This window comes from Tenrec ecaudatus, chromosome 1 (assembly GCF_050624435.1).
Source record: "Tenrec ecaudatus isolate mTenEca1 chromosome 1, mTenEca1.hap1, whole genome shotgun sequence".
Lineage (NCBI taxonomy): Eukaryota > Metazoa > Chordata > Mammalia > Afrosoricida > Tenrecidae > Tenrec > Tenrec ecaudatus.
The window spans coordinates 143,764,038-143,784,310 of record NC_134530.1 but is presented as its reverse complement, the minus strand read 5'-3'; the positions used below and the strand labels follow the sequence as shown (position 1 = coordinate 143,784,310).

The 20,273-nt window shown below is 52.6% G+C and overlaps 2 protein-coding genes across 2 annotated transcripts in view; both read right to left on the bottom strand.

The window, feature by feature from the left end:
- GNAI3 (G protein subunit alpha i3) overlaps positions 1-5,898 on the bottom strand; it is a 48,583-nt gene extending 42,685 nt beyond the window's left edge. The window contains exon 1 of the mRNA XM_075559130.1: positions 5,657-5,898. Coding sequence (XP_075415245.1) covers positions 5,657-5,774 — 118 coding nt within the window. The 5' untranslated portion in view covers positions 5,775-5,898. The remainder of the gene's footprint in view (positions 1-5,656) is intronic.
- A 2,354-nt stretch (positions 5,899-8,252) lies between these two features.
- GPR61 (G protein-coupled receptor 61) lies at positions 8,253-11,926 on the bottom strand. Its single transcript, XM_075540285.1, has 2 exons — positions 9,263-11,926; positions 8,253-8,970 (listed from the first exon to the last, which is right to left on the bottom strand). The coding sequence occupies exon 1, from the start codon at positions 11,356-11,358 to the stop codon at positions 10,003-10,005; it is 1,356 nt and encodes a 451-aa protein (XP_075396400.1). The 5' UTR covers positions 11,359-11,926; the 3' UTR covers positions 8,253-8,970; positions 9,263-10,002.
- Positions 11,927-20,273: the final 8,347 nt, after the last annotated feature.

The window sequence follows — 20,273 nt, the reverse complement described above, 5'->3', positions numbered from 1 at the left end:
TACACAGGTGTGGCAGTGCTATCAGAGAAACTTATTAAGAAAAATCTCCTTCTGAGAACAATGCATATGCCCATAAATTATGCTAACACGGTTAGAAAGTTTGTGAATCCTTTAATGCTCTAAAAGGGTTTCTGAAAAATGCGGTGGAAGAAATCCAGTAAGGAAGAGGAGAAAGAAAGGGCGAAAACAGAGGAAATAACTGCTGAGACCTACCTACTTCTTTTTTCATCCCAGAAACTTAGAGATGACGCAGCTAGCGCAATAAGGGAGGCACGCTGAGGAGAGCCACGTAAGGAGCGAAGCTCTGTAGGTCTTAACCAAACACCAACCCTAGCTGGGTCCACGCTGACCTCTGCTCCTCAGGGCTCAGTGCCTGGTCTGTCAGAATTAGACCACCAGGTTTCCTTCTGAGGCACCACTGTGGGTGGACTCACCCCTCCAATCTTGCGTGTCAGTTGAGTCCTTAACCATTCACATCACCCAAGAACTCCTTTAAGAACTATTTTATCAAAGAAAAATGCAAAAATGAATAACTTTTTAAGTAATCGTACAAATCAGCTTGACAAATTAAAAGGTTTATGCATACTGTCAAATCCACCACATGCTAAAATAAATAATCTACATGCTAAGCACTCTATTTCACAATCCTCACTATCTTACAGGAATTCAGATAAGAAAGAAAATCACTTGGATTAGTTGGTCAAAGATGACTACACTTAGGTGAAAGACAAAGAAGAATAAGTGCTCATAAAATGACTTATTTTGCAAGGCCAATTTTGTTTTTATACAAGTGTTTACTTTGTGTATCTTTACAAGAAATAGCTGACCATGAATAATCCAAATAAATGGCAAATATAAAGACTGATTCTACAGGAGAATATAATGCAATGGCATATTTAATCAAATGATATAATTAATCTTAATAAGAATATGCTATTATGCAGAAATTTAATTATGAATAATTAATTACATAATACAGGGTTTTAATTAATTGGATGAGTCCAATTCGCTGCAACTTAATTTTTGCCAGACCACTACTACCAGCAAACACTCAAGGCAAAGCATTCATCTCACTTTGTGTGTAATAATGTCTTCTCAGAAGCTGAACTATCAAGAAATGAACATTTGAAAGATGATCATTCATTAAGTTACAACAATATCGTCCTCATTAAGTACACTCAAGCTGGTTTTGACTCACTGCGACCCTATGCACAAAGGAATTAAGCACTGCCCTGATCTTAGTCAACGGAGCAACATTATACAAGAAGACTTAAACCCTTCACTACACTAGTATTTACTAAAATTACTTCAAGATGTCAAAAAAGGCTATATTAATATTCAAAACCGGTCAAACACTTGAATAAAAACGTCTTTAAAAAACCAACTACTAAAAAGATAAACTTCACAAACACCGTGATAACAATAGTTGTCATTTCTTGCGCATTAGTTATTTGCTAGGCAGGCAGTTCTACTCTGTCCTACAGGGTCACCATGAATCTGAATCAACTGAGAAGCCCCTTCACAAGTACCCAGGGCATTAATGCTAAGTAAGCACTTTACATACCCCCCTCATTGTGAATCAGAAATCAGGCAGAACCAGGCATCAAGCGGCAACTCATCTCAACATAGGTGCCAACTAGCTTCTGGTTGTTACTGCCCTGGGTCTGACAGCTAGTGCGTGGAGGGAGGTTGGATTGGAATGCACTTTTGTGTGCATCAATGGCAGGGCTCTTGTCCATTATACCAGTGCTGGCTAACCTCTGTCAATCACATCCTGGCACACACTGACAACAATCATATACATAAGGCTCATGGGACTAAACTGAAGAGGTTTGGTAAAAGGTACATTTATATTCTTCTTTATATTGAGTTACAACAGGGAAAAAAAGACCGACCTTTCAAATAAAGTATTTTCACATGACCAAGTTCAGTAAGTTTATAAAGGGAGCCATACCAAAAATGTTGTCCTTACTGTTCTAAATATTTTTGATAAATTATAAAAATGATTTAAAATTTCAACACTATCAGTTAAAACATAATAGAAACACAAATTTTCAATACAAAAATTTGCCATTAGGATAAGCAATTCTACCTGCTGGCACACTAGAATTTTGCCTGTCAACAGAATGACTGAACATCAATTTGGCCTATGGAGAGCTTCCCAGTAATAATTAAAGAAAACTAAAAAGAAGGTAGACTCCGGGAAAGAGAATAATAGTTGAGTCTTCCTTAGCTAATAGAACCTTCAACGGTCTCTGTAGCTATCTATAGTCTGAAGGGACTGTAAAAATTATTAGGAAAAATCCTGTTATATTTTAATTACATAAAACTTTGAAGCCTCCATTACTTATAACCAAGAGCATCCATCTTGACTTAATTACAACCAGCAGATACTCAGTTCTCTAGTACTACATGCCCTCTTCTACTTGACAATATCATCATACTCAATCCCAAGTGGCAATCCTATGAAATACCTTTATCTCCTCCACTTTAGAGATAAGGAAACAGCACAGAGAAATTACGTTTCCCAAGGTTACAGCTAGGTAAGGGAGAACTCGGTTTTTAAGCAGTCTGACTTCAGAGGGTATGCTGTTAACCACTATGCTAAACATCCTCACAAGAATGAAATTTTTTTAATGAAGAATAAAAATTTTTACTGAGCAGCTATTTTGTTCCAGGAAACACCAGGGTAATGAGAAATAGATCTCTACTAAGTTTGACAGGTTCGAAGTGACTAAGTATAAAAGACTTGTATGTGCCTCAAAGGAAGTATTCTGAAAAAAAAAGAGGTTATTTATACGCTGTGATGAGTGTACTTACAGAAATAGCAGAGACGATAGTTTAATTTCATATGTGATATGATCCAAACAAGATCTCTGAAACCTATTTGAATTTGTTGTTTTAACTTGATAAATATTTTTTTTAAAGAAAATCGTAATAACTTACTTAAATACCAGTGGAGCTCATGCCCCCTTTGCCATTAGATCAGAACTCCACTGTGCCTGGCTACATTACTGACCACTGGATCAAATATTACACAGAAGAATCCTGATCGAAAGTGGGAAAATGCAAAACAGATTTTCAAATGCTCATGGACTCCAAATTTTCTGAAGCCATGGGGCTATAGAAACTGCTGAAACTACTGCCCTGAAATCATCTTAAAACGCTACACCAAAACACCCGCTGAAATCATCCTAAACCAAATAGCTTATCTTAATTAGCAAAACACAGAAACAGTCTGTCTTGAGCATTATGCTCTTTCCAAATCTTCTGTACGGGATCAAATAGACATCAACTGGAAGGGCAGACGGGAACCCTAGAGGGCAGTGTGTTTGTGTGACTGGGGAAGGAAGAGCTCAGGAAAGGTGGGTGAAGGCGGTGGGCGGTGTGGCGCAATGCAGAATGTGTCAGGGCCACTCAACTGTACAAGCAGAAACAGGTGGACTCACATGTTTTGCTGTGAATGTTCTCCAAAACAAAAGCTTTTGTACTTTGGTTTTTATTTACTGCTTTTCAAGTTCCCTACATTACTATGGGCTTTTGTTTTTCATTAAGTCCATTATTTAATTAAATCCTGAGCAAGCATTTTTCTAAACGTGTGAGTACGTGCTGCCTGGCCGACCCTGCAATTTAGGAGGAAGTCCCCCAGTTGACACTACATTACAGCCATCTAAAGTGGATCTGATGGTCGATGTAAATTAAAACACTCTGAAAAAGAGAATAAATCTTCAATCTCATTAGCAACAAATCAGTCATAAAAATGTCTTGAGTGTTGCAGTTTACATATCTCCCAGGAGCCATGTCCAACATTAGCTGGCTCACGCTGGTTGGCCGCAAGGGTTTTCAGAAGGACCTTCTATGTGCCAGGGACGGTGCTCATGGCAATGGTACCTGTTATACACTCCTGGCTGTGAGGCGATTTGACTCACAGGACACAGTGGGACTGTCCACAGGGTTTCCAAGACTAAATCTTCACAGAAGCCAACTGCCACACTGCTCTCCCAGAGTGGCTGGTGGGTTCAAAACCACCCACCTTTCAGTTAGCAGCTGAACACTTAATCACTGTGCCAACATGTTTCCTTATCTGCTCCATAGAGAGTGGCGATCTTAAGCAAGTTTCTGAAGTTAATATAGTCAAACTGGAACCCCCCACGCTCCAATTCATAGCTTCCTCCCTATATTCAAAAGAAAATCTAATCCTGGTTTTGTAGTGGGCTAAGTGTGGGGTTGCTCACCACAAGGTCAACAGTTTGAACCCACCATCTGCTCTGACGGGGAAAGATGAGGCTCTGGGCTCCCATAAAGATATGCAGCCTTGAAAACACACAAGGACCCTACAGAGTTCTACTCTGTACCCTATAGGGTCCCCCTATGAGTTGGAATAAACTCAACGCAGATTGTCGTATGTGTGTGTGCGCACAAGTGAGACAGAGAGATTTTTAAAAACCCAAAAACGATTACTAGGGATTCTGTAATCAACAAACAAATATGTTACCATGAGAAGACTAGCAGGTGCATCACCAGCACATCCTAGAGCATAAAATGAAATAAGCATTGGCTTTTGGCAGTGCCTTTGTGCTCGAGGCTGCTTTACACTGAGGATTTGGTACTTCTCCTTAAGCAGCCTCAGGGGGCAGAAGACACCACCACAACCCAAGGCTTATTTCATTTCTCCAAAAGGCAGTTGTTTTAAAAAGTACAGTCGTTCTAAAACATCTCTACTCCAACTTATTCTTCTCTAAAGGAGCCCTAGAAAATACGGTTGGTGAAGAAATGTTGCCTGGTTTCTTGGAAAGTTAGTGCCAAGATACTTCATAAAATTCCTGAGCTTCTAGAAGCCAGTCTCTTAAAAATTTTCACAAATACAAAACAAAAAAACCCACTTCTGACTGTACATAAAAGGCTACCATAAGTTTGGTTTAGTGGGGAGTCAGGTACAAACAGCAGTTCCAGGGGCCAATAGTTGTGTTTGAAACGACCAAAAGAAATGAAACCGTTCACCATGGGTCTGTTTGCAGCCCATAGTAGGTAGATCCAATTTCTGAATTTATCCTAACTCCTTCATTCTCATGGGACATCATACCTAGCAACGATTCAGCAACTCGAAAGGCACAGCCTCCTGCCACTCACACCTGATACTAGTCACCAAGCGACATGTTCCGGGTTTCTTATCCCTGACCAACAATTCCAAATGCCCACTCTCCCTCCTCAGAGTCCTTCCCTGACCACTCTGCCCCACTCCATTTCCATCGATCACTCACGCCCTGTCGGGAACGATCGCCATTCGACTACGTCCCGCGCTCCGTACTATCAGTACACTGCGAATTCACACACGCTTCCCTGCTACCCCTTCTTGTTTTACGACTGTCTCCCAGATCCCCCAAGTCTCCAGTCGGCTACCGCCCTACTGCCGAGCGCAATCCTTCACTAAACGCAATCCCAGTCCCGAGTCACACCCTCTACAAGCCACAAGCCCCACCCCCTCAGCACGCCCTCCGACACCACCCACCCCAGCACCCCGCCCCAAGCCCGGCCCGGCACGTCCTTCTGGGGGCTTCTGGGGTCTCTCCCGCGGCCCGGGCCCGACCGACCCCTACCGCACGGACCCAGCGCCCAGGGCCGCCCCAGCACCCACGGCCCCGCCCACAGCGCGTACCGAGCAGCAGCAGCTTCACTTCTTTGGCCGCCTTCTCCCCATCCACCCGCAAGTTGCGGTCGATCATCTTGCTCCGCTCCACCGCCGCCTTGTCCTCGGCGCTCAACGTGCAGCCCATGGCGGCGGCGAGAGAGGGGCCTGGGTCCGCGCTCACTCACACCGCACCGACTGCGCTCCGGGCGGTCCACAGCGTCTCCGGCTGGGCGGCGGCCCTCTCCGTCAGCTCCCGGAGCGCCTCAAGGAGCCGGATATCCGGTGCTTAGGACACTTCCGGTGACGCCCCGCAGCCGTTGCCTCTCGAATCTCCGGGAGGGGCGGGGCGACCAAAAGCGGAAGTACCGGGAAGAGGGCGGGGCCGGCGCCCCGAGCGGTTGCGCCGACGTCCGGTTGACCTCGTTAGTTTCTTTCTCCCGTTCTGTCGGTCGTTTCGCTTTCTGCCTTAAATTAATACGGGTCAGCACCCCGGGGGCTGGCCTCTCCAGCGCGTGACGCCCTCTTGAGGTCACAGACGGGCTTCGAAGGGGGCTGCAAGGCGGGGGGAAGGCTCGCTGGCATGAGAGGGCTGAAGACGCTGCGCCCCGCCCAAGTACAGGGCGCTTTATGCCAAGTCGTCTCGGTTCCCGGGCCCCCCGCCACGTCTAACACGGCGTGCTTAGGACTAACCGACCTCCTCGTGACCCGCCACGTGCTGCCCTCAGCATGCAGCCTGGTCCTTGTGCCCTACGAGGGTCTGTGGACTTGAGATTTGCCCACCACCTGAAATCCTTAACAGAGACCTGACTATAGCCTGGAAGTTAAGCGTGTACCTCCTTTTCCACAAAATTCCCATGTTGCTCCGCTCTAGTACAAGACAGTTTCCTGATCATCTTAGGTTAGACACTTGGGTTTTCGCATTAGTAAACCTCAGGTTCCCCCCCCCCAAAAAAAAACAAAAAAAACTAGTGCTTCTTATGAGTGTCCTTGATTTGCTGTGAATACTAAAAAAGGGACATTGTAGTAAGGTTTGCCTTTCAGATCCAAGACCACCTGGAAATCTCTGGAAAAAGCTCAGACCGTTAGACCTTTCGTCTCCTTCGCTGGGTATGAGATGAAAGCAGCCCAACTTCCCTTCACTGGCCAATGCCCCACAGTGTCCTCAGCATGCCTTCCAGGGAGAGGAATGTTTTGTGGCCCCCAAAACTTGTAATTAAAAAACAAATTCCCTAATAGAATGACTCTTAAGATTGCAGGTTCTCAACCAAAGTCTATGTAGTGATGATTCATTCATAAATGAGCAATTTCTCAAAGCCACATTAACCTAACCCACCCAAATTCCTATCACTGCCATTTCGTCAGAGTTTGGATGAGTGTTAGGATGACCTCACATCTGTGTTCTGGGGAAAGAGGGCAAGAGGAGAGGGAGGAGAGAAACCAGTATTTATTGAGTACCTATTTGCCAGGTGTGGGCCGTCTCTGGAAATCCTCACAACAACCCTGTGAGGTAGGTAACATCCCCATTTTCACAGATGAGGAAATAGGCTCAGAGGAAGGAAGCAGCTTGCCCATATTCACACAGTAAGCAGATCTATCAGCTCCAAGTTTGCCTCCTTTTCTAGGCTGTCCCTATTTGTGGGGGCCTGAGGAGACCTGCCTTAAGAGAGGGAAGTTTTCATCTCAAGATGGAGGGTCGCCCCCAACATCACCAGCATGTGGGAGGGGGTGGAGTAAATGACAGAATGGTTGCCCCACCTTGTGGATTTTTAGGGCTGGGGAGTTCAGGTTTTGTTCAGGAAGAGTTTGACGAACTAAAATTGCATATCAAAACTTTTCAATTCATCCTGGTGCCCAGAAAAGTAAAAGGTGGCCATAGCAGAAAATGTTGAGGCCATTTTCAGTAGAGTAGGAGAGAAACTTTTATTTCCTTCACCATCCACTAAAGGAAAAATAAATGGCAACGAGCCCGTTAATGTCAAACTCTAATGAACGCCCAAAGCGATCACAGTGTCAGGAGATTTCCACCTGAATTAGAAAGAGCCTTGCTCTTAAAACTTCCTCCTTTGATGTATGTGAAAGACTAGAGTGTAAAGCCAATGTTAAGACCAAGATAAATTAATAAAATGGCTGCCAGGCAACGTTTAATTACACACACAAACACACACACACTTCAATTGAACTCATACTGCCACCTGCTGGCAGTATTGAGGATCTACTAGCTGGCCAGTGGTGTTCTGAGGTTTTCCCCTTAGCTAGGAATTAGATTCCTCTGTAGGATTTTGTTAAACAGAGGAGAGAGGGGCATACAAGAAGGTTATTCAGTCATGAACCCACTGTATATACTACTTTTAAGATGTATTTTCTTAATGTAATGGGCACTAGGCTGGAGCAATAACTGGTAGGAAAATAGAAACCTGGCAATGTTTCTAGGTGAACGGGGAAAGCTATGTTTGCCCAATTTCATTTCATAAATCTTTTTTTATCTCCAGTAAAGTTTTCTTTTACATCCCCACCACCACCACCATTTCCACAATTGTCAAGAAGCCTCCAGGTAGATATACAGCTGCAGGAACCCGAACTCTTGCGTTGTAACCATGGATCTCCTCTCTAGTGTATTGCTCAGATGATTTCTCTATGGTGCTTTGTCAGCTGTAAGTGCGCTATAAAAACATAAAGTATCTGATCAAATTAGACTGTGAACGGCTTGGAAGTAGTGACCCCACACATGCTTTGTGTGGGCCCCAGAGAATAGTGGGTGTTCAACTAGTATGCACTGGCTTGAACTGACGGAGTCAAAGTTGATAGTACTATCACTTTTTGGAATAAAATTATTTATTGGCTGCTCGGGGGAAACGAGCCCATTCCCACCAGCCCATGTACCCTTTGATGCTCAAGGAGCCACGCACGTGTTCAAATACAGACCTCGCCACTTCTGGTCCTACCTTGACCCCTGGGAATCACCTGATTCCATTAAAAGGGAAATGGGCAGGCAGGGAGTCCCAGGTGCATACCCTGTCGAGTTTGCGACTATTCCCCCTCCCGTGAAAATGTGGTTGGTCAGTACACTGGCCATCAATACCAAAGAACAAGATTCTTCCCATCTCCATCTGTCGGGCCCAACTCTTGTGCCTCCCCTCCCACCCAGGGTTGCAGGGAGGAGAGAGATGTGTGTCTTTGTCGGTGATGCTAATTTTGAGAGGGATGAATGGGGGGAAAGAGGCATTTAGCGGACCATGGAGACCCAGCCCTTCCCCATGCCCAACCTTAGTCTCTTGTACCCGATTGTCCAGGGGGCTGGAGGTGGGTCACTGCCATGAGGAGAGAGATCGGGGAGGCCGGTCCTGGAAGGAAAAGATCAATATTACTGATCAGGGTGGTGACCTGCACGCTCTGTAGCCCCACCCTCAGCTATCCCATTCCCAATCTTTCCAGTCCTTCATCCTGAGGCTGAGAAGTCCATCCTGTCATGTAGCCCGTATGCAGGAGAGACAGGGAGGGGTAGCGGGGCTGCCCCTGAAGGTGGAGGGGCAGCCGCAGGCAGCCTTCCTGTCTTCTCTGCCCCTGCCCTGACTGCTGCTTCCCTTTCCTCAGGCCAAGCCCAGAAAGCGGTGGCAGGAAGCTCATTCCCCTCACCTGAGGGGACTCTGTTTCAAGAGAAGGCCCCGTCAACTCCAATGGAAACACTTGGCCGCCGCTTCGTTCCTTTTCAACCCAACCAGGAGGGCCTCGGTAGCGCAGGGGTTAAGGGCTTGGCTGCTCGCCGGCAAGGTCGGCAGTTTGAACCACCAGCTGCTCCACGAGGGAAAGACGAAGCCTACCCTCCCGTAAGGATGCCAACCCGGAAACCCTATGGCACAGTTCTGCTCTGCCCTGCAGGGTCCCTCAGAGTCGGAATCGACGCAACAGCCACGGGTGTGGGGTTGAAACCTAGCGAGGCGATGAGAAGACACAGGTGGTTTTTCTGTTACCTGCTTGGCTGCAGTGACTGCCCTGGACAATTATACCGCAAAATAAAATATCCAGAGCGGCCCCAGAACAACCCCAAACACGGCCTGCTGCCCCGGATGCTCCAGCTCCTGTGAGCAAGCTCACTGGTGAAGAGGCTTCCCCTGACCTTTGTGACCCTTTCCTCTCATCACCGTCTCATCCCCAGGTCCCCTACCCCAGGAGTCAAGGATGGCAGCCAAGTCCAAGGCCATGACGTCACACCTTTGGCTGGCCGGCCGGCTGGCTCTTTTTCATGACCCAGGAAACGCTAAGCAAAAGCTGTATGCAGAAACCCCCAGCCCCAGCCCCAGCTGGGAAAAGATGATTCCACTAGGTGGTCCTTGATGCCAGCCCCAGCCCCAGCCCCATGGCCCGCCAAGTGCCCATCATGATTCCAGCCGGGGCGAGGGGGCAGGATGGAGGTAGCCATCGGACATAGTGATGTCACTGGTGAGTTGCTGTTCCAGGAATTCTGAGGTCTCCTCCGCTATCTGGCCTGGAATTCGGAAGTCCACCGCAGGCGGCTCCTGCTTGGGGCTGGGTAGGGGTCGGGAAACCCAGGACTCCACGGCACAGCCTGTTCCCTGAAGGAACTGCAGGAAGTTCTCCTCGATCGAGCCTTCCCGGCTGGGCAGCCTCAATTCCTCCTCAGGAGCTGGCTTGAAGAAGCAGACAAACTGCTTGCTGAGCTCACCGCGGATCTGCCGGTTGAGACAGCCATAGAAGAAAGGGTTGGACGTGAAGCAGAAGTAGCCGATCCAGGTGACCAGGCTCTCCACCTGGCCTGCTGAAATGGGCTGGGCGCTCAGGGCGACGTAGAGGTGGAAGGAGAAGTAGGGCAGCCAGCAGAGCAGGAACTGCCCCCCGACGGCCAGCAGGATTACAGCCGCCTTCCCTCCCCCAAACGTCCGATGCGGGGTGGTCTGGGGGGCCCCCAGGCTGGTGACCATGGTGGAGCGGCTGCTGAGAGACTCTGAGCGTTGCCGGGGGGTCTCCATCCACGTGGGCAAGGGCCCGTGCTGCATGGCCGCCACCCGGGCCACCCGGAACATGCTGCAGTGGACCGCCAGGATGAGCAGCAGGGGCAAGAGGAAGTAGAGAACCGCAAAGACCAGCACGAAGAGTTGGCAGTAGGCACTGCGGCTCCACTGGAGCGAGCAGCCTGGGGGGATGCTGGGGGCAGCCTCCTCCCAGGACACTCTGCCCAGCACTGGCACCGAGGCCATGGCCAGGGCCTTCACCCACACCCCCACCAGCACAGAGGCCACCAGGCCCAGCGTCATGCGCACCTCGTAGCGCATGGGGTGGACCACGTAATAGTAGCGCTCCACATTGATGGCGGACACGGAGAGAATGGCCAGGCTGACAAAGCAGATGCTCAGAAATAGGTAGAGGCGGCAGGCGACCTCCCCAAAGAGGTCCTGGTCAAAGAGGGCAGAGCTGGAGAGCATGGCTAGGGGCATGAGGGTCAGGGCCGCCAGGAGGTCCACCAGGCACAGGTGGAAGACGAAGACGAATTTCCGGAGGGCCGGCGTCTTAGCAATAACAGCCATCACGGCGGCGTTGCCGGCCACGGCCGTCAGATCCAGCAGGAGCATGAAGAAGAGGGCCACGGATTCCGAAGCCACGTCCCGCAGCCCCACCTCCGGGACCCCGCTGGCAGTCGAGGGGCCTGGGGTTTGAGGGGCCCTCCCCAGAGTGGAAGAGTTCCCTGATGACTGGGGGATGGGTGAGGACTCCATGGGGCCGAAAGAGGACACCCAGGGCACCTCCTGTCACAGGCCCATCCCCCATCCTAGTCCAGCAACCCTGGGATGGCCAGCTCTGGCCCAGGCTTCCAAGGGCGTGGGGGGCACCTCTGGGGGTCTGGCCAGCTCAGGCGGCCAGCCTTCCTGGCTGAGCGCTCCGGGGGACACTGCGCCAGGCCAGGCGGCGGAGGGGGGCTCACGAGCTCACATTCCCTTTCCAGGTGTCCCTACGGGGGCAGCCGAGGGAGGCCCGCCTCCTCAGAGCACCACCACCTGCGTGGGCTGGGACGTCTTCCCTTCCGCTTCTCCCCATCCGTCCTCTCTGCCTGCCTCCCCTTCCAAAGACAGTGATCCTGGGTCCTCGGCCCTGCCTCCCCCTTCCCCAGGCTTCTCCGGAGCGCGCAGAGCGTGGAGATGGTTTGTGTAGATTTCCTGAGGTCCCGTCGCTTCAGGAGGGCAGCAGCTCTCTGCCCAGGAGCCCAAGGAGCTCACGGTTTGATCCCCAGTCCCAGGACCGGGGCTGACGGATTCTGCGGCTTCGTAGCTTCAGCTCCTTCACAAAGGGACCTGTAAAATGAACGGAACAGGGCCGACTTCACAGCTGTGTTTGAAGAATCCTGGGAGAACCAGTCAAAAGCATAGTGATTCTAAGGAGTAGTACTGTATACAGGGGCCCTGGAGGTGAAGTGGGTTACACAGTGGGCTGCTAACCACAAGGTCAGCAGTTCAAAACCACCAGCCACTCCTCTGGAGCAAGAGGAGACTCTTCTACTCTTACAGAGGGCTAGTCTCGGAAACCCACAGGGGCAGTTCCACCCTGCCCTGTAGGGTCACTATGGGCTGACACAGACTGGAGGGCAGTGTTGGGTTTACTTGGGTTTTTTCGAGTAAGGTGTATATGGTGCTTGCTGTGTATATGGTGCTTGCTACGTACATGCCAGGCCTGGTTCTAAACACTCCACATAGATTAGAATTCCCATAGCAACCATGTGGGACAGATATTATACTCGTCCCAAACTCACTGCCATTGAGCCCATGCCAACTCACAGTGGCCTGACCACCAGCCGCTCCGAGGGAGAAAGACGGGGCTTTCTGCTCCCATAGAGTTACATTCTTGGAACCCCACAGGGGCAGCTCTACCTTGTCCTAAAGGGACGCTATGAGTCGGCATCGCTGCGATGGCAGTGAGCTCTCCTTGCAGGTGAGGAAAACAGGCCTAGAGAGGTTAGGTAATTTAACCCAAGGCCACACAGCTAGCAAATGGCAGGATCTGGGCACACACCCAGACAGTCTGGTTCCTGGTCCAGTTCTCATCTCCTGTGCCATGCAGGGCACGAAGGTGCCCTCCAGCACGGTTGTTTTTTGTTTGTTTTTCGGGGGGCCAGGAGCGCAACAGACACTAAGTAAATGCTGCTGAGTTTCAGCCATCACTTAAAACTGTCTCTAGTGGTCCCCCTGGGAAGAGGTCACCTGAAAACAGGAAGGACTGGGCTTTAGGCTCCTCCCCCTCTCCCCCAACCCATTCCAAGCATCAAGGGCAGCCACTTTGCATGTTAAGAAATCCACAACCATTGAGTCATTCTGACCCCATAGGGCAGGATAGAACCGCTCCTGTAGGTCCCCAAGATTGCAGTTCTTTAGGAGAGTAGACAGCCTCGCCTTTCTCCTGCAGAGGGGCTGGTGGCTTTGAACTGCTGACCTTGTGGATAGCAGCCCAATGCATGACCACAATGCCACCAAAGCCCCTTCCAGAGGACAGTGAGAACAAAGGGTCCAGCCTGATTCATCCAGCCTCCACTGTCCCGATGCCAGAAGGTAAAAAAGCCACCTCACAACTGCCTGTGTCCACCCACTACAGCAGGCCACCATGTCCCCGTGGCCTGGCGGGGTGTGTGTGTCTGCTCGCCACCTCCTGCCCCCGGCTCAGCTCGCTCTGGTCTTGGAGGAGCTTCGCCCCGTTTGCTAGCTCCTGGAGAGGGGCCCGAGCAGGAAGCAGTCCTGGTGCTGCCACCACCCCAAGGCAAGGAGAGGTACGAGGGCGCAGACCAGTGAGAGTGGGCAGATGGCTGCCATCCCGCCAGTGGGTGAGCAGAGAGCAGGGAAGACAATGGAAAGGAATCGTGAGCAAGGAGACCTGCTGTCAGCATCTCTCATTTCTCCCAGGCTGGGAGGGCAGATCGACGCTGTTTGAAGTGTTATCCACGGGGAGCTTTCCTGGACCATAGAAAACAATGTGTGCGTTATGAGGTGGTTCTTCTTGAACTGTGCACCCCACTCCCACCACATATGTCTCCTATGTGTGCATTCTACGTGTGTGTGCGCTCCCTACTTATGTGGGGGCACTGTGTGTGGGGAAATACAGTAGTTGAACTAGGTTACCCAATGTAACGTAAACTATTTTTCCATCCCTACTCTGCTCGTCGCCAAGCCTCCCTAAGTGCAATGTGCTCTCTCTAAGCAGTCTCGCTTCCCTGGGCCGCCATGGCCCCATTTGGAACGCGGTGGGGAGGGGGGAAGCACTGGACGGGAATACCCCAGGATCCTGTACGTTGTAACATCGGAGGACCCTGAGTTCCAGAGCTGGAGAAGAATGGCGGTGATGCTGGGTAAAAACCTACCCTTTCTTGGACTGCCATGAAAGGATGCGTGGGGCAGACAGGCCCCTCTCCCCCATCCTTACAGTCACCCCTGACAGCATGGACCTCCACGGGGCTGTCACGCTAATCTGCCTCCTAGTCTGCTGTGCCCACCATCAGGGCTCGATGCTCTCTTGTGAGCGGAATGGAACTCCAGGTGATCCATTGAATCCTGCCCCCAGGACGTACTCCAGAAAGGCTGGGCCACTCACGTGTGTGCCCGCCAGGGGGCTCTCTTCCGGAAAGGGTAAGCTCAGCCCCGTACCTGGACGGCTGCCTACAGATGTGCCCTTCTCCAGGGACAGGAGAAAGACCATGCCACGGTTACTGTAGCCACTGAGCCCCAGGGTCTGCAAAGAAGAGGTGGGCACCTCCGCACCTCTTCAAACAGTCTACAAGGACCAATGGCAGAGAGAAATATTCCAGGAGGCTTCCTCACCCCGGTGTCCCTGTGCTCCGGTCTCTACTGTCTTTTCCACTGTGAGTGGAGCCCGGAAGGAGGGAGGCCTGGTAGCTGTTGTCACCAGCAATGCCCAGCTCAAGGAGAAGAGAAAGGGCCACCGTGTCTGGATGGACATCAAAGAAGCCGATGCAGCAGGCCCCTCACCGGGTGCCCGCCCGTGGGGAGCAGACGGGGCTTCCACGTGGCGGTGGCAAGGGCCCGCACAGCCATGATGGAGCCTCGGCAGGAAGGCACCGGACAGGTCTCGCCGCCACGGCCCTCGCAGCCTGGCCTCTCCCTCCACACTGACGCCTCAAGTCCAGGATTCCAACTGACCTCCTGGCAGAAAGAAGGAGAACAGCCGGGGCTCAGCACTCCTCTCAGACAGAGGGGAGGGCCGGGGTGTACCGGTGTCTGAAGGGGAAACCCGGGGTGCCTCCTGCCCACCGAGCTCCTGTCACCACATCTTCTACCCCAACAGATGCTGCCGTCTCCCCCACCCCACCCCCAACCTCCAGTCCCTGATGGCTTCCTCCCAGCAGCCCCCTCCCACCCCAGGCCCCCTCAATCACCTGGCAGGGCTGGCCACCATAGGGCTGACATCCGGGCCTCCTGCAGGGACATGGCCAAGTTACATGCATCCTGGTTTCACGGTGCAGGATGGCCTGAGCCCCAGAAGAGTGCCCAGCCCAAGGCCACAGAGGGGTCGAGGGGATTCGAACACACAGAGCCCATCCCACGAACCCCAGACTGGCTTTTCACTCAGACAAGAGCTTGTCTCTCCCGAGCCTCAGCCGATGCCTTCCCAGGGAGCTCTGCTCTAATGCCCCTCCCCAGCAGAGGTGCCCACCCACCAGCTTGGCTGCAGAAGGACCCATTTCCAGGATGTGGGGGACCCATCTCGATGACAGGGAGCAAGATGGACGGAGAGCCCTGTCTCCTGTAGTCTCCTGTTTGCAAGAGATGGGGACTCCTGCCGGCAGATCACCTCCCCCATCTCCAGGCTTCTGAGCTGCCTACACCCCAGTACTGCCTTCAGAATACCTGGGAGCCCATCCCCTGACAAAGCTGTCCACCATAAGGTGTGGCGGGTTGGTCTTTGGGGTGCAGAGCATCTATAGGTCTGGCCCCCATCCCTGGCCTAGTCGGCAACTCCTACCTTAGCTGAGCAGCTCCCGACTGGCTCCCATGTGATAGCTGCTCTCAGCTGATGCTTCTCCAAGGCTGCTGAAGCCTTAACCACTGCAGTGAGCACTGAGAGGCAGCCGGCAGGGCAGGATGCTTCCATAGCTTCTGGGTCCTAATGGCCTCCTGCTTCCCACCCAGCCCTTTGGAGCCACTCCTGGAGCAGGGAACAGGTGCCCGTGGCCCAGGCAAGACACCAGGGCTGGCCACAGCCTCCCTCACTTCCCTCAGGTTGTTCCAGCGGCATCTCAAAAGCCCGGGAGTCCAGGTGATGGTGGACGGGGAGGCCAGGCCGACGCAGTAAATCAAGCACTTGGCCTTAGAAAATCCAGGTTTAAGACCTGGCGTTGGCACGTCCTAGCCGTGTGATCTTGGGCAAGTCACTTCTCCTTTCTAGCCCCAGTGTTCAGAGGACAGAGGGAGAAGACTCCCTTGGTGGTTCCTTGAAGCTGTGCTGAGCCGGGGTGCTCTGAGCAGAACCCACGGGGCTGCAAGGCTCAGCCTGTCAGGGGCTGCGGCTCCAGGGATGCCCCGGGCCTGGCTCTGTAGACTGCTCCTGAGCGTCTACGGACGACACGGATAAGAATGGCAGCCAAATTCAAAAGCAAGCTAAAGGACTTGTCCTGACCCTACACCTGCCTCCAAGACTAAGCACATGGTTATTTTTATCACTTCATTGGATGGCAGGGTTACTTGTGGGCCCTGGAGGAGATGGAAGGATCTAGCCCCACCACCACCACCACTTCGCCGTGGCCACCTGGTCACTCTAGCACCACCTAAAGGCAGAGAGGGCCAGTTCCCCAGGAAGGCACAGGTGGGTTTGGATTTCTGAGTAGACAGAGCAGGGGAGCATGGCCCAAAGGTCAAAGGTCAGGGCTATGCGATGGGCCCATCACACCTTAAGAAGTGAGGTAAAGGGGCAGAGGCTCCCACTCCCTAGGTATAAGACAGGTTGGTCCTCTGGGCATGCATGCCTTCCCCTCCCCCAGGTGAGATCACTCTGTGGCAGAGTGTGAGGCGACCTACAGTCATCTGTATTTTCAGGGGCAGGGGTGGCCAAGAGATTCCCCCAAAGCCACAGAGCCTTCAGCCTAGACAAGGAGGCAGGTGTGGTTCCCAGTCTAGACTATCCAGGGACTCCTTGGGTACTGGACAAAGAAAGACAAGGGGCATTCTGGAATTGTGTGCCAGAGGATTACCTATCAACCCCAAAGACCATGAGAGGCATGAATCCCCAGAGAACTTAGAGGGGGCAAGTTGACTGCCCAGCACCAGCACCAGCACCAGCCCAGCAACAAAGAGGCCCTTGTGAGTCCAGAGCCGAGGTCACCCGCGTACTGTCCCGGCCCCTTTTCTTGAGCTCCACGAGGTCCTTGACACACAGATCCTTAGTCACCTCACACCAGTTCTATCAGGCGGTCATTCCTTTCCCTGTTTTACATTGAGGAAACTGAGGCTCCTGATGTGGTGTGTTTCCACCAGACCAAGAAGCCAGTCAGTGCCAGAGCCCATATAGGGACAGCCCACTCAGGGCTGTCCAAAGCCCAAACGGGGGGCTCCTTCCCCAGATCTCTCTGGGTCTCTTGGTTTATAGAATCGGCCTCTGCCCTCCAGGAAATAGCCTAAAACAGACAACCCCCATTTGATGTACCTGAGCACAAGGGCATCGACTGGTGATGGCAGATTAACACCCGATAGACAGCAGCATGTTTTTTATCCAACCTTGTGCTGACAAGTTGGCAAGATCGTCTTGGCACGAATGAAACTGGCACCAGGTAGAGCCTGTCCCTGCTCAACACTCACTTCCTTCCTGCAGGGACCCAGCCCAGGCTTGCCCGCTCCCTTTCTAGGCGCTCAGGAAGAAGCCGCAGAGATGGATTACACACAGCACTGCTCCTGAGGGTCTCTGAGACCAGCAGTCTTTACGGGGACAGCCTCAACTGTCTGCTTCAGGGTGGCTGGTGGGTTTGAACCACCAACTCCCCAGTTAGCGTTTAGCAGCTCTACGGCGCCACCCGGTCGCCTTAGCACTGGCTTGGGAGGCAGCAAACCTTCCTTCTGGGTTAACTCGACCGTGTTGGTTGGTGGCAAGACCTTGACCGGTAGGCTGAACACCCGTGTCTTTGTTTTTCAACCTATAAAATGAGCTCACCTAAAAGGGAGAAGGAGCCTGAAACACAGTCTGTGACTCCGCCTGAGGGCACTAGGAGAGGACCGGACAGTCCAAACAGCAGGTGTGGTAACAGCCAGCAAGGTTACCAGGCTCGGAGGCGCCTCAAGAGGGCCATTGGTCCCGGAAGGCAGAGGAACCACTGTCTGAAGCCATCTTGACTCAGGAGAAGGGAATGTATGTGGGGTGTGCGAGGAGGCTGTCTATCTGGGTAGGGGCCCCAGATGGTGATAGTAGTGACCTCGAGAGCCCACCCCAAGGAGTGGGCACTGTAGACACTTAGGCGCCTCGTGTGGCTGAGATGCACGTGCCACAGTGGGAGGCTCTAAGCCAGAGATCTGGAGCCTCTCAGTGCAGTGCGCCAGCTACAGTCTCTCTCTGTGGGCTCCGGAGAGGGGCCTCATCAGCAACCTCGGAGGCTCTCAGCACCAGGAGCCCGGGGCCACAGGATGTCCTTCCTTGGTGACAGTAGATCCTTCTCGCTCGCTCGGCTCACTTTCTTACAGGTCGAAAGAGAGAGGCTCTAGACATAGTTGACCTCCTGCCTCATTAGCATAAATGCCTCTAATCCCGCCTCAGTAACATAAGAGGTGAGGCTTCCCCACACTAGGATGATGACATCCGATCGCCAAGGGAGGAGGGGCTGACACATCTTGGGGGAGGGCCGTCCATTTCCAGCGTTGCACAATGGAGTGGAGAGGAGACGAGACCACGGCGGGGAAACTGGGTATGCCCTCCCCTACGAACCACTTCAGAGGCCCCACCCTTGCTGCATGCACACCCAGGAGGGGCCTCTGGCCCATCTGCCAGCACCTGAGCCCCTCTCCTCGGTGTCCTGATGAGGGCCAATTCTCACCCCACACCTGCTCCAAGGTGCAGCCAGCCTCGGTCCAGCTGCTTCTCTTCACAAGGGTCCGTCCATGCTGCCCACCTGCCCCTTCCTGCCCTAGGATGAGACCTGCAGGCCAGCCCAGTCCATCTCCCGTGCGCCTATCCCTTTAGTCTGAGTGGCTTTGTGTGTACCCACAGTCCCCTCCCAAAGCCCCTTGCCCACTGCCCTCCTTCTCTGCCTTCTGTACAAACCTGCTCTTAGGAACAAAGCTGATAGATCTAGTCACACAGATAGCTTCATATGCTCCCTCTCCCAGGAATGTTAACAATGTAGCCAAGAACAAAGAGATCGCCACACCAACCAAGATAGGGGTGTCCCTGCAACCCCACCAAGTAGCCTGTCCCCTTCTACCAATCTGGCCTCTCCCCCTCTTCGTGCTCCTGCATCCTCCTCCATCTCCCCCGTGGAGAGCTGCTGGGACCTCCCTCCAAAGCTCAGCTCCCTCCCCAGCTGTGTCCCCCACCCAGCACTGCCCTCCATCTGTGAGCAGGGCTGTGGGGCGGAGCACAGAGGCAGGGGTGAGAGTCTTCCCACCCCCTTCCCTCCACAGTCTGGCCCACGCCCCCCACCAGGAGCCCAGATCCAACAGTATATTCAGCTTGCAGCTGCCACTGGTCATGTGAGCCCATTGCTAGGTTACAGGGACCCAAAAATAAATCCTTCCCAACCAGATTAGAAACTGGGGGCCTCAGATGAACCGGGCTCAGAGCAAGGCAGGAGCACCCACAGTGCATGTGCAGGCCAGGCACCCTGCTCTGGGAGCCCCTCCCTCCCACCCATCAGCTGGGTTCAGGGCTCGACCCCCAAAGAGCAATACCAGCTAGCTGCTGGCTGTTGTAATAACCACTGGACACAGGAGGCCTACAGGCCGACCCGCATCTGGAGCAGCCCCTCCTCCTGGCCCGCCCCCCTGCGCTGGCACCAGGGCAGCCCAGCCCTTTGCCCTGAGTGTGGCCTGCTGGCCAGCCTGGGTCAGTCAGCTTGGTCCAGACTCAGCGGGGACATCCAGCAGTGGACGCCGTGCCGGGAGCCTTCACAGGAGTTGCTTCATCCCTCCACTGACAGGTGGGGAAAGGAGGAGGCTCAGAGAGGTTAAGTGACTTTCTCAGAGTCACACAGCTGAGCAGCTGCCCTTCACATCCCAGGTCTATATTGACTCAGAGGTGAGACAGCAAAGGAAAGGGGTGTCCCTGACAGTCCTGCCCTGAGGGGCCTAATGAACTTGGCACCATAGGAGGTTGAGGTTAGGGGGGTGGGGTCTACTCTGCCCCTCCCCAACCACTGGCTTCTTCTCTAAGCCTGGCCACAGCTTGCCCTGTCAGGGAGTCTCCTTCCCTGTGATGACTTGTCCCCTTCACTGTTTAAGACCTTACAACTCACTACCATCGACTCGATGCTGACTCACAGTGACCCTGTAAGACCGGCCAGAAGGAGCCCTGTGAGTTTCCAAGACTGCAATTCCTCACAGGAGTAGAAAGCCCCGTCTTGCTCGCAGGAGCAGCTGGCCATTTTGTGGTTAGCAGCTGGACACATAAGCATTATACCACCAGGGCTCCTGTTTAAGACCTAGGTGGACTCATTCCC

Coding starts and splice junctions, on each gene's coding strand:
- GPR61 (XM_075540285.1), bottom strand. CDS start 11,358: ATGGAGTCCTCACCCATCCCCCAGTCATCAGGGAACTCTTCCACTCTG.